We start from the raw sequence: 17,931 nt of genomic DNA, 5'->3' as shown, positions 1-17,931 counted from the left end.
GGCTTCGTACTAATAATTACTCTGCTGACTTTCTGAATCGCTCCTGCACCTGCTGATAAGGCGTGTTTTTTTGGTAATATTCAGGGGACGCAAATAGAATCCAATTTCTTGTTAGTGCGACGGACGTTAGCACACGACTGCATGTCAGGCTGCTACGCACCGCAGCGTTAAGCCAGGAAGACGTGTTGTCCGGAGAGAAAACCCTCCAGTGCCGCCGTCCTGCTTTCCATGCAAAGACGCCACCCGGCTCCAGGCTCCGACAAAACCGCTCTAAGTGCAGCGTCCCCGCTAATCTGTTTGGCGGCAGCGAGGCTACCGGCTCGCAGACGCTTCCTGTTTTTGTTCTTCATCTTCTTCTGAGGCTTTTAAGAAGGCTGCCAACTTTTGAGTTCAATTTGGGTTGAGAAACTTGTATGCCTGCACGTCTTTACCGTCCTTTTGCATCACTGCTTCTTCATTTCAGAACCACTTTCTCTGGAGGAAGTCAAGACGAAGAAACTCAGAATGTGATTGGTTGCAGCATGCGAGTCTCGTTGAGAGCAGCTAAACTTTCAACATCCAGGTTTCGTCTCCACTTTAAAGGAATGGTGGAATGGTTAAATGGAGGTTAGCAAGATGGATGAGCAGGACGTGAGAATTGAAAGCTCAGCGGCTGTGCTGCATAACAGAACCACTGCAGTCACAACATTCTCCAAACACGGCCTCTCCGGTGGGATTATCTTTGGCAGCATGGCTCTGCTTTGTGTTGGTCAGGCGGCAGATAAAAACCGCCCCTCAAGGTCTTTATCTCCAGCATGTTTACAGTGTGACTGTAATTGCAGCAAGTGCACGTCGGGGAGCGTTGAGCACATAGATTAGATGCCTCTTATTTTAGCTCTTTAAGGCCGCCTCGCTCTTTGAAGCGGCGGCAACAACGGCCAAGCACACCTCGGGACCCCGTGGAAGCAAAGCCCTCCTCTCAAACCCCCCGATTTTATTTTGAAATCATCTGGAAGCTCTTCCTGCTATGCGGAGGTATTTTTGTCCTGACCCCTCCGCTCTCGGCTTCCATTTGGCTTTAATTACATGTGAGTCAGCTCCGCTGCCTCCGTCACTGCCTCCGTCTCCTGCGGAACGTGGCGCCGAGTCGTGTCGGCAGCGCCGCCATCAGCGCATTCATCTGCTACAGGTTCTAACGCTGACAGATCACAAAGGGCCAACTCTTCAAATCATGCTCAGTGTGTCATTAAAAAAAATAAATGTCCCCAAACTGCTTTATTCTAGGATCATTTTCTGTGATGGTGCCTTTTTCCTTTCTTTTTAAATCCCATTTAGATTTTTTTTTTTTTTTTTTCTTTTTCTTTGATGAGTAGTTAGAATCATGTGACAGCTAAATGGAAGCAAATCAACGGGGCCTTCTGCTCATTGCTTGACATTTGGCAGCCTGCTTCTCTCTAATAATATGGGCTGAGGTGGGTTAACCTTCCTTTTTCTTCCCTCCGAGCTGCACTTTAAAGTCTTATCAGGACATGAGGGATGAATGGCCGACATGGATGTAAGACCTGAAAAGATTTGGGCCTCCTAAGCTTATCGTCTAACATTTCAAGTTGTTAGCTTTTCCCGAGATGGACGCTTTTCTTTCAACTCTGAGCCTGTAAAACTGCAGTAGCAAAAACGTGTCGTGCTCTGATTTTTAAAGACAGGTTTTTCTATCCGCGTCCTCGGCGCATCACAACAGAGCCAGTCGGTGGAGGGTGGCAGCATGTTTTCCTCTTTTAGTCGAAGGGGAAGAGAATTATTGTTTTATTTTGTCTTCACAGCTGGATGTGGTGGTTTTCAGTGTGAAGCTTTTTGAATCCCAATTAAAAGTACCAACATCTCAAAAACACTTGTTTCAAGGTTGATTGAAAAATGATGAGAAACTCCTCTTCCTTCTGTCCTTGACTCGTGCTTCCTGAATCCAGCTAACAAGAGAACCAAGTCAAACGCTCGTCTCTATTCTTAGCCTAGCGTGAGCAGATCACCTCTGATGAATGACGGCGACAGTAGTTGGAACTGAATTCTTAACCACCTTCATTTTCCCCCCTGCTGTCCTTCCAGTCTAATGATGGACACAGTCTGAACTGACTTAAAAAGGTGGGAGTCCACAGGCATGAGGACAGTCCCTGTATAATCCTCTGAACTCGCACCCTTGAGGAAACTTCCATTAGGAGTAACGATTTTAAAGTGTTGATTCCACACACTACAAATCTCACAGATACTTGCAAGACTGATTGTGACGTCAGTAGAAAAAAAAAAGATCTGGTCAGACACACACGGAGAGATCTGCTTAATGGACTCTAACTTGGGAAGTTGTACCAGCGCTCAGCATACATGCCCTTAAAAAAAAGCTTCAAATAAACATTAAAAAAAAAAGAAGTATTTATTAAAAAATACAGCCTCAAGACATTCCTATTGTTTGATGAACAGCACACGTGCAAGGGCGTGAAAATGTGCAAAGGTTCCAGTGGTGAAATATTTGCCATCCAGTTCCAATGTTGTAACGGAGTGGAGCTCGCAATCTGATGTCTCTGCCAGCTCTGACATTGACGTTACATCGTTCCGCTTGCAACAGATAGATAAAATTGATTGTTTTTTGAGTAAAGTTAGAGTTTAATCTCCTGAGCAGAAATTCAGATGTTCCCGAAGGACTTGCAGCGGGGTCGTACATCTGCTGCGACAATACATTTGAGCTGTTGTGATAAGTTTCTATCTTTCTGTTGTTGTTGCTTTTCACATTTAGGGTCCCAGTACATCAAGGGATTTGTTTTTAGAACTCTGTAGAGATTTGACTGTTTTCATCTGGACCTGAACGAGCTCGACTTTGTCGATAAGAATCGACGAGCGAGTCCAGTTTCATCGATTGATTGTTTTGCTCTGTGTCAGCCATGTTGAACATATGAGCCGTAATTACTTTTCAATCCCTTGTGACTCACGTGTTGTGTTTCTCCCCTCCCCCCCCCCCCCCCCCCATCAAGGAATCTTTTGCAATATAATGTCAGTAATGCTAGTAATGAAGAAAAATGTTATTTTTGGTTAACAGCTACACTTTGAGACAGAGACAGAGATACAAGGATCCATAAGCCTGCTGAGCCCTCAGTGTGAGACAGAAGAGGATCAAAACAATTTAGTCCAGAAGGAAGGAGGGAAAATACTAAGATCAGCCTGTTCTTGGAGCCTCAGAGATCAAGTAATCAGTTCGGTGTAGAGATGCTACTGCCATTTTTTTTGTTTGTTTAAATACCAAGTATCTCTGACTGAGATGCACTTGCATGCATAGTTGTGAATTCTTTGAAACATGCTGGTTTCAGAGCGTGGAAAAGCACTTCTGTGTATGTCTAGTTGCTCTGTGTTTTAGTGGAGCTCAGACAGATTGTTTGATGAAGCAGTTTGTTGGTTGGAAATAATTAGTTGACATTTCGGTGTTAGCACCCACTTTGTTCCTGTTCTCATTTTTTCCCCCTTTGTGTTCTTGTTATCTTCGTTTTTTAAAGACCAAGTCAACCTTATTGCACCTGAAGTAATAGGAAACAAGACTTTGCATGCAATTATGCCAGAGCAGGTTCTGCTTATTGATTTATTAGTGTACAGGGTGGCCAGAGGTCAGTACAAGAAGTGCCTGAGTCCAGGCATGCAGACTGAATTCAGAGGGGAAGGGGGAAAAAAATCAAACCAACTAGAGGAAAATGCAGTGGAACTGGGATGGGACCAGTGCTGCAAGTGAGGTTGGAACACTGCGGTCCAATCAGGAGGGTCCAGACAATGGCTGGGAAGGAGTAACGACAGGAAGTGAAAAGTCATTTGGGCAATTGACAGCACTCAGGATTTATTTTAGTGCACGAGTAGGTGGATCACCTCCTTCCTCCCAGTTTTCCTCCCAGGCCTGCTGTGTTGGTTATGCGAGCAGGGTCTGCACTGAACCTGAAGAAAAGGTTTGACATTTCAGAAACGGGCAGTCGCAGCTTCCCAAAGTGCAAAGACCTCTCCAGGATGACAAATAAGTTTAGTTGGACTGCTGCATTGTTACTTTGACTCGATACCGTATACTGTATGTATGTGTAAATAAATACAGTACATGTATATATGCATATGTATGTACGTATGTATACGTATGTACGCATATACATATATGTATATATATATATTTGTGTGTGTATGTTTTAGTATCCCTTTGCTTTGTTGAAATAGAAAGCATTATTTTCTGATGAATACATGAAAATATATAATTTTGACACCTGTTTTTCTTGACACTCTAGAGCCCTTCACCCTCACAGTTGGGAACTCTTTATTTTTATCCATACACTCCTCAGTGCTGTAAGCGGCTCAGAGCTGTTTCTTTCCTTTGTACTGATGTAAACATCAGCTTGTGCGCATCAGTGGAGACTCTGCCTTGCTCTGCATTCAAATGTCGGTCCCCAGTCGCTGCGTGCGCAAATAAGCATTTCCCCTCTTTCAAAATATCAAAAATACACACCGTGTCGGCTTATTTTGAAATTCCGCCTAGCAGATGCATGTAATTGGATGTAGCAACATGCATGGAACATTACTTGTGGCTGTGTGACTTGGCTGAGCTACAGAGGACCGGACTCAGCAGATGGATGGGCGCCGTCTCTTGGCACCTTGTCGCCGCCTGCGCCAGAGCAGCCCAACGCCACTTCATTGACGAGGAGCGCCGTCGCTTAGTGGACGCCTCCTTTCTTGAATTTTTTTTTTTTTTTTTTTTTTTTTAATCAAATTCAATAAACAGGCGTCTGGTTGATGATTTAATTAAAGGACTGTGATCATTAAAGGGATTAAAAAGGGGGAAAGCTTTAAGAGAATACGTCCTTTCAGACTGGAGTGTGTTTACACTGGTACTCTTTCTAATTCTAATTGCTAATTCTAATTGTTTATCAAGACTGTCTCTAAAACCATATCCAACACATCTGCACTATAAATTGTGCTGATTTATTTTGTTTTTTTTGCTTTCTTTAACATGTGCACCATCAATTTGTATTTGTTTGTTTGTTGTTTGTTTTTGTACATGTTGTGAGTATAGCACATTCCAACTCCTTAAGAGTTAAATATTTTATATGCGTTTTAAATCAAAAGCCAGAGCAGATATCGCTGTCAGATGTGTCGGGTTTTTGATCTCAAGTCTTTTTAATGCAAATTACCAAGTGACTTCAGACAGGAGCGACGGGGCAGGAGAGTCTTCGGCAGCCGCTGCCGAGCAAGAATATCATCCTGTAGCGCGTGGCGTCAACAAGAGCCAAGTCAGTGGCGTTACAACAAGGACGGAGAGAATTTGCTGAAATTCTCTTGATCGTCCAATTAGATGCATCGCCGGTACCACCACCCAGTTAGTGACAACTGTGCGTGTCACACCGCCTTGTTTTCTGAACACGTGGGAACTCCAACAAAGCTCCCACTCAGTTCACTTCCAGTTCACTTTCTTTTGGGGGATAATTAATCATGTCGTAGCGCTTGAGCGGATGACAAAATAAAAATCCGGAAGCGAGACCTTTGGAACTGCGACGTCTTGTTCATTTTCCCTCTCCTTCCTTGTGAGTGCACTCCCATGGCTGAATCCCAAGCACAGTGACAGCAAGCGCTAGAATGTTGGGGAACCAAAAATGAAATGATTTCCTCTTATCAGCCACTCCAGCACTCAGTGAATGAATCTTTCTCTCCACCACTCTGCTCCTCTCCTCTCTTCTCCTCTCCTCCGCGGGAAAATAAACTCTGGCACTCTCCTGATGTCTGCTGCCGCTGATGGCATCATTAGGAGGCAGCAAGGTTGTGCAAAGGGCAAGCAAATACCTCTCGGGCCATCACTAACCCGTCCCCCTCGGACAGATGGGACGCAGAGGTTGGTTGTAACTTCAAGTGGCAGCCGCCGCAGGGAGCCTCCAGGCAGGACGCGTCTGTTTAGTCTGAATCCGTGTTTTTTTTTTTTTGGTCTTCCTGCGTCTACCGGAGGAAAAGCAAAACAGATTGTTGTTTGCATGCGAGTGAAGGAAGGGAAGCACGACGCACTTGCAGCGCGTTGTCAGTGGTGGAAGGCGTATTTCAGCTGAAAATGGATGATGGAATCCTCAGGGATTTGTCTGCTTGTGGAACAATAGCAGTTCCGCAGACTCATTTGTCGCAACTTCTAAGCGGCACAACTTCTGATGTTTCACATGCATTCAATTGCCTCGGTGGTTGAAGTTTAATCAGTCTGATGACTAATGAGGGCAGCTCTGTTTTTCAGGAAGTGTCGTGATCTCATTATTATATGGCGGTTTTTGCAACAAACACTGAGGGGTATCTGTGCCCTTTGCGACAGCATAAGGTGCTGATTTCCAAAACTGGCTATTTGGATTTCATTGAACTTTGCTCGTTAGACACTGGAAGATTTTGTACATTGGATAACATTATCGATAAATACAAATCCAACTTTATATAGATTAGAAGAAGCTTTTTGATATTCGACAAAAACTATCAATTCTTGGTTGTTGTTGGGTTTTTTTGCAGCAGCCTTTCATGTTAAGCCTATTTATCAGTTTTAATGAATATTCCAACATATGATTTATGAGCGAGTTGTGTATATTTCAATGCACACGTCTCAGCAGTATTTACATTCGGTCCGTCCCTCGATTAATGACCCGGCAAACAAATGATGAAGCGTTAACCCCCAACTTTTAATTATCTCTGATAATGAATCCTTATGGAGGCTGATTAACATTTGAAGTGTGACTGCGTGAACGTTCATTAGCTCTCGGAGGCCGAGAGGTAACGGCTGCGCTATCGACACTCGCTGTGATTTATATCCATAGCCGAGTCGCGCAATTATCCAGTCGGTGGCTCGGCCAGGAAGTCTGGGGGACTTTGTCCTTCTGTGTCTGTGCATCACTCGCGGCTGCATGTTGTTCATGTTGCTGTTGGTGACTGGCTGGAAACCTTTATCGCCTTTGGAAATGAACCAGATTAAAAACTGTCCAGATTAGAGTGACAAGAGTTATTTATTTTCATAATGTCATGCACACATTTCATTATATAACACAGGATGAACATGTGGGCTCAACTTGGCTTAACCCTGTGTTTGCACCTTTTAACGTGAGCTATTTTCTCCCTACTTTGACGCAGCGCTGCGTGTCAACAGTCTGGGAAATAATTCACGCTGAAGAAAACGGAAGAAAAGACGTGAATTTCTTCTTTCAAAGTCAAACATCCTCCCCGTGACACCGGCCTGTGATAATCGGGGCCAGTAGGGTGCTGGAAATTTATTATTCACTTGCTCCCTGAGATTTTGTGCCTCTGATGTATAAATAAAGTTTTAATAAAGGGCCTGCTATTCCCTTCAGAAGCGCACGGCTCCGGCAAGGTGGGAAGACTGACGTCGTTCACCAGGGTCACTCGTACTTGACAGCGTCAGACAGAGCCATCTGTTGGAAATATTCCTACATGTTTTTATTTCAATTTTTTTTTTTTTTTTCATTTTTCACCAAGCAGCTGCTTTGGCAGCCTTGATCTTGAAGACAGAGTATGTAAAATGTTTCAGTATCAAGCAGCACTTTAGTCTGGGTGTATACCTCTCCACTTCTTCTCCTTCCTGTCGTCTTGCTTGGTGGGAATGTGGAGGATCTGCAATATTAACTGTCACAAACAGTGACCCCCTTTTTACCACGCCCATCCTTCTTCTCTGTAAATTCTCTGTTTGGCAGATTGTTACTGGCTTCCCTGCTGAGACTTTAAAATATTCTTCTGCAGGACTTTTTCTACCTTGCCAGGAGTTTCCATGTCAACGTGCACTTGGTGGAAAGTGGACTCTGGAACCTGAACTTCTGGAGTTCTCAGTCTTGCCGTCTGGGAACATTATGGAAAAGCAGAAGGACGAAAGGACAATTTGATGTCTTCCCAGAAATGTAATGGGCTAAACAAGAGTGGGGACGTGACCTTCTCCCGCCCGGTTTAGCATTTCCATCCCAAACACATTAAAAAGTTTGCGGGAGCGAGTAAGAAGAGTTCATTCTTTTTTTCTTTTCTTTTTTTTAAAGAGCCTCTGGATGAGGAGATGACATTTAATCTACTATGAACTGCTGCAGCCACACTCTTAACCAGTTAGTGCCCTGCTCACCGCGTGTGACTTCCTTCATGAGTTCAATTGTGTAAAGGCTGAAAAAAGAAAAAGGCAAATCAATCACTTTAACTGCGTGGTGTTCAATTTAATCAGCGGATCAGTGACACTGGGATTAAAGTGGCTGCATTGCAGAGGCGAACCTAAGTTAGGAGGATAGGAGCGGTAAAAACTGATCAGAGCTCTCGGACTGATTTATGTGGAAACGTTCTCTTTTTCACAAGTGGTTCATTTTTCTTGCTCGTGTGAGATGTCTCTCAGTGCAACAGCTTCCAGTTAAGAGACTCATCATGAGTACAAAAGTTTTATTATTTTTTTATCAGAGAAAACGTACATTCATTTTACCCAGTTTTCTAACAGTAATGTGTCTCTGTCAAGTCCACCAGTTACTTCATTTGCAAGGTTGCTATTAGTAAACTGTGTCCTATGAGACACAGTAGAGGAAATTACGAAAGAGGATTAGGGCCAGAAGAAGAAAAGTTCGAGTTTTAAGTTGAAGTTTTGTGAATAAAGTCGAGTTAAACATTAAACTGGTACTCCACTAAGCTTGTGCACAGAGCCTTTCGACTTTCTTCTCAGAATTTCGACTTTAATCTTTGAATTTCAACTTCATTTACGTTGACTTTATTCTTGAAATTTTGACTTTATTCTTGAAATTTCAACTTTAATCACAAATGTTCGACTTTATTCTCGAAATCTCAAATTTATTGATGAAATTTCAACTTTATTCTCGAAATGGAAACTTGAAAAAATATTTTCTTACTATTTTTTTTCTCTTCTTGTGGCATTAATTCTCTTCAGTATGAAATCAGCCCTTCATGATGTCAAAAAGAGTACTGATAACTCACTAACACCTCTCCTAAATAAAAACAGGAAGTTAAAAGTGATGCTTTTTTGCAGGATGCTGTGAATAGAGCAACTGTGGATGGTTCTTGGGTCATTATGTGTTAACGGCAGGAGTCCCAGATTTAAAAAACAAACAAACAAAAAACTCAACAAAAATCTGCAAGTTTGAAAATGTCCTCCCTGTATTCCGGCAGTTCGACATGCAGCACATCACCCTGGAGGAGCTGAAACACATCCTGTTCTATGCCTTCCGCGACCACCTCACCATGAAGGACATCGAGAACATCATCATCAATGAGGAAGAGAGCCTGAAGGAGAACTCTGGGAACTGTCAGATGGAGTTTGAAGGAGGTGAGCCAAAATCCCAGAGCCGACGTTACACACACGTGCTCATACACACACACACACACACACGCGCGCGCGCGCGCGCCCAGGGCACTTACTCACGCGAGCGCGTGTGCAGACGGCGAGTGTTTGCTGTGCAGCCAGAGAGAAAATAATCCATAATGTCAGATAGAATTTAAGATGTACATCCAAGAGAGTCGCAGCACACCTGCTGATTTATTGATTGGAGGCCAGTAGGGCCCAACGTCAGCCACCAGTTCCGAAGAGCCGCGCGGATGAAATATGCATGACCTCGCTCAGCAAAACTAGCCGTCCAAGATTCATGAGGAGCGGCGGAGGGTATTCTAGGACTCCAGCGGCGCTCGCCACTCACAACCTGTGAACTCTGATTGTTTCTCTTGCAGGTGTAATTGTCTCGGCTTAATTATTTTTCTTATTCAAGGTCTTTCGTTTTCCTCCCAGGGTTTGAGTGGAGCTGCGTGGCAAAGTATATTCTCAGGAAAAAAAGAGGGGGAAAAAATCAATGATATCTAGAAAAAAAAAACTCTGGGTTTTGTTTTTTTCAGCATTTTATTTTTGAAAAGAGATGCAAGCAAAATAAGTAACAGATTGAATTTTGATTGAAATGGAATCACTTTCTGTTACCAAACAATTTATCTGCGAAAGTCAACAACAGCCTATTTGAAATTGACATTCTAGTTCTAATTAATAGTCCTATTAATACCCTATGAACATCTTCTTTAATAATTAGCCGGACATTTAACAAGACAACTCCCAGAGTGAAGCCAAGGGATCTTGGATGGTCTCCTCTTGGTGAGCTGCGGTGCTGATGACAAAACTGCCTTCGTCCATTTCTAAGTTTCACAAAAAGTTTGCGAAGCCAAAACCTCGAGTTTATTCAAACTTCTCAAAGAGAATCTTTCAACAGTTTCATGGAGCCCCTCCCCTCCTGTGTTATATTTAAACTCTCTACGGCTAAACTTGTTATGACTTCTAAACCTTTTTCCCCCCAAATGCTCCAGTGTCTGTTTGTATCAGTGCAGATTCTGCTACCAAATAATCCAGAAGTCAGCATGGCTTTGCCAAAGAGGCTCGGGGGAGGGGGGAAATGTGTTTTCTCGTATTTTATTCACGTCAGCATTTCCAGCGCTCCTTCTCGAGTTCAGCCCTGATTAAAAAGCTCAGGAGTGCAAAGTCGGGAACTGTACATGTTTGGAGACGGAAGTGGACGGACAGAATAAAAAAAAAAAAAAAAGTTTCATTATATTCGAAGCATTAATCTGGAACCTTTGGCAACAGTGGCCATCGAGTGACATTTTGGGCACTGACTAATGCTGCGTTCAGACAAAAAGTGAAAGAGGAAAAATGTCACGCCGGAAATAAATGCAAACGTTGAGCCGCATTATGTGGCATTATTGATTGCGCCTTGACTAATGAACAGAGCACTCTGAAACCACACCTCACCCCGGGATAAAAAACAAAACAAAAACACAGCTCCGGTGTCCAGTCGTTCCTCCATTCATCCCTTGCTTGGGTTTGGGTTACTGGAGAGTGGAGGCTGTAAAGTTTCCAGCTGCTGCAGACCGTGAAGCAGCACACTCAACAATCTTGGTAACAAGTGATCTAATCTTTAAATAGCATACATGTCATACGTTTTTATTCTCTGCTGTGCCACCACAGTCCACTTTATAAAAACATCCTGAATGCCAACTTTCTGTGGATCTTGCTGGACCTCATGATGGCCAGGACAAATATTGGACATGGACGAAAAGAGTGATTTGCTAAAGTCGTTTATTTGTACAAAATAAATGATTTCATAAATGAAGAGAAAAGTGAATGAAAAATTTTCTTCCTCCAAGGTGGGGCGTGACAGAGAAAGTTTGAGAACCACTGTCCTAATGCCATGCAAGTCTATGGGGTCAAAAGTCAACTTTGTCCTAGAGACATGGGACCACTTGCAGGTTCATCAGGATCCCTCAAGACACAGCCATGTCAAATTTGGGGCTTCTAGCCCATGAGGAACCCCGAAACCCTAACCCTAATTCCAGCAGTAACCCTAACCCTAATTCCAGCCTTATCACTAACCCTAATGCCATGCAAGTCTATGGGGTCAAAAGTCAACTTTGTCCTAGAGACATGGGGCCACTTGCAGGTTCATCGGGATCCCTCAAAACACAGCCACGGCAAATTTGGGGCTTCTAGCATGAAAAAGTTTCTTCCTCCAAGGTGGGGCGTGACAGAGAAAGTTTGAGAACCACTGCTTTAATGTCAGTTGAAAATGAACAAAAATGTTACAACAAAATGTCTTTGTCTTTGAAGCCTCACAGTATTTAGCTCTTTATTGAACTGGGTCTAAAACACTGTAAAAATGGAACCAATACAGCTATTTCATTACTTAACTAATAATAATATATTTTCTTTAAGTTTGACGGGCTGTATTATAAAGCTTAATGGACCCCATGTGGCCCCCGGGCCCGAGTTTGCCCATGCCTGATATAGACACAAGACGTCGAGCCCGTGGAAAGGCCGTCGTGAACGCACACCTCGCGAATCACAGCGGGGGCTGATATTTGTTTGCGGCGCCACCTGCTGCACCAGGACGCTAAAATGTGCTCCGTCACGGGGAAATCGATAGTCTGTGTCACGGCGCAATTCACGCCGAGTACCATTCATCCCGCTACTCCGCTGCTTTCCCCAGCGCTGCAGCCTGCTGATATATGTCGCGGCATAAAAGCCCCCTGATTTCCCCGCTGGCTCGGGCCCTCGCCGTGGAATCGATATGATGTGGGGATAAATAAAAAACAAAAACGCGGCATAAAGAATCTAACCGCCGATCCATGGACGCTCAGCAGGCATTGATTCATAGCTGAACAGATTGCAGTCGTGGCGTTAAGGTGCTGTGAAACATCAGCAGCAGCTGCCTGGGGGGCTGACGGGGTGAGGATGGGGGGGGGACACTGTCTGCCAGATGCTGGAAATCAACCGCGATCCATAAATGTCACAGCTGCCATGTAGGTGTGGAGCTTTCCGTTATCTTATCAATATGTTCACATCTTTTCTGATGTGCACCCACGCTACCCCAATGATGCTGTTATAATCTGTCTCCCTACCCCCCCACCCCCCACCCCCCCTGCACACTTTACCATCAGTTTTCCTGGAAGCACAGAAATGCATTTGACATTTTCTGTTGAGAAATAACCATAGTAGCTTTGCACTAAATGACACACAACTTTAATTTCTGTGTAAGACGCTATAAATTAATTAGGAATTGCATCATAAATCGACATTTTGTTGTTTGGTTATATTTAAGCAATGTCACACCAGCAGGGGCGCTGTTGATACTGCTGCCCAGTGTACAGTGACACTGCAAATACTTGGTCCAAGTTGATGATAACAAAAACAAATTTTGATTTCATTGAATTATTCATTTGTCACAGCTTCCACAAACAGTTGCACAAATGCAGACAAACATAAATGAACCTCCTGCTTAAGTGCGGAGGCAAGAGAGGTCAAAGGTCGACGCCGGGGCAACCAGTGAACCCTGCAGCCGTACCCGTCGCTGTTGTAGCAACATAGGAGGTGTTTTATGAGCCTGGACGCACAAACGTCTCGACGGCGGTTCTCTGGGCGTCAGTCCAGCTGACGGCGGAACACATGGTCTTTCCATTGGCACCTCCCTGATTTCTTTCACCTCGACACATCTTACGCCTCTGTCATTGCCAACGTGGAGTCCCAGTCCAACAGATTTTATTAATCAGCCTCTTTCGCCTTTCTTTGTCTCAGCCGTGATGGTGTCTTCACGAAGAAACTTTTTAATTGTTTTTAAGCAAAAGAAGTGAAGAAGTTCAGTAATTAGTGGCATAATACTGTTTTGTTTTGGCGGGGTTTGCATGGATTTTTAAAAAGTTACACTAAAGGGGGATTTGGGAGACTCGTACATTTACCAAAATAAAATTTAGTGGAAACGGTAAGGCTGCAATATATGAGCATTGTGCATTATTAGTGCTTTAATTACTGGTGAAACTGTGGTTTTATACGCTGTCCAAGGTTGTATCAGTCGTTGTATCAGGGGACCATTTTCAATGAGACAGTGGGAGTGCTAATGCGGGTACGGTACTGCCAATGATGATTGGAATTTAGTTTCATTTCAGGTTAATCAGTCGGGGCACCACCTGTTGCCCCAGCAGAAATGATGTGCTTTGCTAAATAAAACCAGCTTGAAGCATAGTTAATTAAATTCATTAGACATGTCTCTGACTGTTGTGTCACAAGACATCCGCTCAGTTAATCAAGCCGTGCATGACTCGGCATCGGGTTTTATAATCCTACTCAACTGGCTAAAATCTCATATTTTAACAATCCCATTTTGGCCGAGGATTACCTCACGTCAGATTTTATACGATGTGAGAGCCTGGTGTCGTTTTCTTTAAGTGGCAATGCTCCTTTAATGGCGCCACCAGACACACCGCAGCCAAGAAAGACCAAGTAAAAAAAATAAAAAGTCTGTCCTACTTTCCTCATCGCGCTTTCTTTGGACCGGCGGAGGTGCATTCTCGATGACCTCAGCGCGTCTTGGATTGAGTGGTAAAAATAGCCGGCGTGAGAGAGTGAGCCGCGTGGCTGCAGGTCGTTTCCTCGGCTCCTCTAATTGCGGCGGCGCAGTCAAATCAGCCGCCTGCCAATCTGCTACGGGGAAGCAACCGACTCGCAGGTCGGTGCCGGTGGTTGATTTAGGCAGAAAATGAGAGTCTAGACTGCCAGCATGCAAAGGTGTGAGTTAGCCTATAAAATGCCTTCAGGTTCAGCACCAGGTCATTCATTTTGCTCCCATCAGAATGGCGACACCTCGAGCCGGCGACAGACCGACCGACCGATCCAAACCGACCATCAGTCGTTAAATTAAAAAGCTGTCATAAAGTCCCACTTTGCGCCTCCCAAAGGTCAAGCATGTGAAAACACCTCACTTGGCCAGTTTAAGACGCACAGAGATGAGCGTTTGAAAACAATGTGGTCAAACAGTATGGACCATTGTTACAATTATTATTTGTTTTGCATTGTCGTCTTCACCTTCAGAGCTGCTCAGTGTCTAGTAGACAGTAGACATGCACAGCCCGAAATGTGTGACTGTGAAGAAATGTGAGTGAAATGTGAGTACTTAATTGTGTCATTGTCCTCAGAATGTTGTCACATTACAATACAGCAGAGAGCTTTTTGGACAGAGACATCTGGTCCAAACTCATTGACACCTTCATCAGTTATCGACATTGCACAGTGGTGAGTGAAAATTGACCTCCTTCCGTTGTTTTGTTCCCTCTGCCTCCTCTTCGCCTCAGTCCACCCCTCCAAGAAGAACCGGCAGACGTGCGTGAGGAAGAGCCTCATCTGCGCCTTCGCCATGGCCTTCATCATCAGCGTCATGCTCATCGCCGCCAATCAGATGCTTAGGAACGGCATGGAGTAGCAGTGCTCACTGTGACGCGCGGAGCGAGCCCGCCAGCCAGCCAGCCAGCCAGCCAGCCAGCCAGCCTGCATGTGCATGCCAGTGGGTGAGGTACCTTCATATCCCTGTCGCTAGGAGAGGAACTGCAAAAGGAACAACACCCAGAGTAGTCAGCGACCAAATGCGTTTTTTTTCTCCCTTCCCAAATTACCCTTTGTTTCCTTATTGCTCCTGGAAGAAGCACCACCTCTCTCCAAAATGTCTAATGAAAGCCAGCATGAGGGGTCGGACAGGACTCCTCTCCCTTTCCTTTTCTTTTTTTCACTTTGACAGGGACACTCAAGGGCTGACATCACACATTACCTTCTGTGTCTGTCCCCCCCAACACCCTCCGGCCCCCCAACACCCTCCTGTCCCATGCAATCCAAGCAAAAGCGAGTGCACGAGTTCAGAGCTTCAACCAGCTGGCGAGAAGTGACGCGTGTCCCTCGAGCTGTCACCCACCAGGAGTTCTGAGCAGCTCGCGCCCAGAGGAACCGTCGCCCTCCTGTTTGTAAATCCCGGGAGCGTCACGCCACAATTTCGCAGCGCGTCCGAGTGGAATTACGGGTGGGTTGGTCCACTTCTCACCGCTCTTTCCTGGTGCTACGGTACTTCAACGTCCGAGTCCGAACCACGAGTCACTGGATTTCACTCCCGAAAATGTTTAACGCCAACAAAGAGCTGAGTTGTGGAGGATCAGAGCGTCTCTGTGTTGGACACTGTCAGGTGAACTAAACATCCAGAGTCAATTGTGCGAGTTGAAGTTCCCCATCAGAGCTAAAAACGAGTTTCACCCTTTAATGTTTATTCTGCTGAAATATTGATTCCCCCTGAGCAAGTCTGTGTGATTTGTTTTTGTTTTATCAGTCCTCCAGGATGAAGGTTTATTTTTTTTTTGTCGTGGTGCTGAGCAAGATGGGAATCAACCACAAAAAAATAGCAAAGATACCTCCACCAACCTCCAACCAAATATTCTCCCCGCTTTCCGAAGCCCTTTAGGCCGACCACGAGTTGGGCGGTGACGCAGGTCAGTTGACTTCAACACCAGGGAATTTACACCATGGAGACACTTGTTGTTCGTCCACTGACATCTACCAGGTGTTTTCTCACCGGGCGCACCTGAGCTGCATCTGGAACACAGATCGGGGTTGTCGTGCTGGACAGAAGCATTGGGTCCTCTCCTGCAGGCTTACGTCGCGTCTGAAACGTGAACGGGAAAAAGCACCCGGGTACATTTGGTTTTGTTGCATCCAGCTAGAAACCTCGCTCGGACGACACAGCTTCAGCTCAAACAGCACGGTGCATCGTTTCAAGACCCCTGGTACAAAGTGGTCGCTCTGAACTCCTGCACCGTGAACCCAGCCATGATGGGAGAGGGTGGGGGTGAGGTGGGGGAAGGGGGGTGGGGGGTAGGAAGGGGTCGCCATTGGCAATATAATCAAATGCATGTGGTCATGTCAGCGTCTCCTATAAATACTCATGTCTTGTGTGTCTACTAGTGTTTGTTGCAGGTGTAAAAAAAAAAAAAAAAAAAAGACTATATATATATATATATATACATTTGAGTGCGTGTGCGTGTGCATGAGTGTCTTGGCTCTCTGCTCACTCGGGTTCGGAGGTGCAGGGAAGCAGAAAGAGTTTGTAACGAGTCGACGACGCGCAAGAGACACCATCGCGACGGTGCGACGCCTCCTCTGCTTCCTCTCGAGCCTCCCGCCAAAGCCATAATGACTCCGCAGAGTTCCGCCAGACAACACTCGCGCTATATCAACGTTTCTCCTTCAATCAACCCCCCCCCCCCCCCCCCCCAACCGGAAACAGCACCGGGTCAGACTGGCCTTTCAGTGGCAGAGACAATTTGTCTGAAATTGTGTCTGCTCTCCCCCTCATTTTTTCCTTCACATGATTGTTTTTTTTGCGCGGCTCCTCTCACCAACGAGGCGGCGGAAGACCGCTACTTACGTGCAACAGTGCCATCTAGAGGTGACGCATTGCCACACAACAGTCCAGTGTTTTGTTTTGTTTTTCTTTCTGTTTTTTCTGTACCGTCGCCGTCTTTGAGCACCAGGGTGACTGTGACGCTTCTGTCGATTCAATGTCAAGGTCTTTAAATGTATATTTTATTTAAAAGGTGGACTTTGGTCTACCCAACACTGCAGGTAGAGCAGCACTTCTACGTAAACACATTACATGTATATATACATATACATATATATATACATATATATATATATATATATATATATATATATATATATATATATATATATATATGTATATATGTATATACATATATATATATATTTAAAAAAAAAAGCAGTATATTTGTAGGAATAGATTTCTTGCCTATGGCAGACAGAATCCTTTAAACCTGTGAAAGGTTTCATTCACACATTATTCACCATGACGACACACTTTCGGAGGGTGACGGTGGAGCGCCTTGTGCCGTAACCCCCTGCGAGACTTCTGCAGGTCGCACGAGTTTATTTCATCCATTTATTTATTTGCTGTTTTTGGCAGACCCTTTAATCCCTTTTCCTTTCATCTCGGCCTCCGTTTTGGTGGAAATATCCCGCCAAAATTAGAGCATCGCGGCGGTCGACTGGAAATGTTCTTTTCGATTTCCTTTTCTCCGCATTTCAGTTTCACTCTCTGTTTACACAAACGTCTTTTCTTTTTGTCGACATTGTACATAGCTAATAACTCGACATTACCTATTAGACAAGCACACACTATACACAGCCTGCATGTGCAATACTTATACATGTAGACTAGAGTAAGACTTTTGTTGTACTATTTATTAGAGGCATAACAATTATGATATGTAAATAGTGGAACGTGTACAAAAACAGATAAGGCAATAAAACTGTGTTTTTAAAACGCTTGTCTTGTTTATTCTACACTGTTATTGAATCTCACCGTGGAGACTCCAATTCTGAGCTGTGCACAAAATCCACTCTGTTTGCACAAACCAGTGCACTAATTGGAGCTCCAGTGGCAGAGAAACATTTGATAGCACTAATTAGAGTGCAACTTGTGAAGTGGCCCCAGTGTGGACATGACATCCAAATGTGGCTATCAAGACCATACCAGGGTGGCATTAGGAACACACAAGGAATCCTAATCATCAGGCAAACTG

The 17,931-nt window shown here is 44.5% G+C and overlaps 1 protein-coding gene across 2 annotated transcripts in view; it reads left to right on the top strand.

Annotated features, from left to right (window-relative positions):
* LOC142895493 (calcium-binding protein 8-like) overlaps positions 1 to 16,053 on the top strand; it is a 39,068-nt gene extending 23,015 nt beyond the window's left edge. Inside the window, exons 5-7 of one of the 2 annotated variants that reach the window (XR_012928221.1) lie at positions 7,753 to 7,907; positions 9,160 to 9,316; positions 14,644 to 14,766. Coding sequence is in view for 1 of the 2 variants with exons in the window: in XM_076036597.1 (XP_075892712.1) it covers positions 9,160 to 9,316; positions 14,644 to 14,771 (285 nt within the window). In the remaining variant the exon portion in view is untranslated. Of the gene's footprint in view, positions 1 to 7,752; positions 7,908 to 9,159; positions 9,317 to 14,643 lie in introns of both variants that reach the window. The other variant, XM_076036597.1, reaches the window with a different exon arrangement.
* Positions 16,054 to 17,931: the final 1,878 nt, after the last annotated feature.

Source organism: Nelusetta ayraudi, unplaced genomic scaffold (assembly GCF_046127955.1).
Source record: "Nelusetta ayraudi isolate G7.1 ecotype Tasmania unplaced genomic scaffold, CSIRO-AGI_Nayr_v1 ptg000048l, whole genome shotgun sequence".
NCBI lineage: Eukaryota > Metazoa > Chordata > Actinopteri > Tetraodontiformes > Monacanthidae > Nelusetta > Nelusetta ayraudi.
Note: the sequence above shows the minus strand (reverse complement) of the source record. Positions and strands in the feature narration are given on the sequence as shown.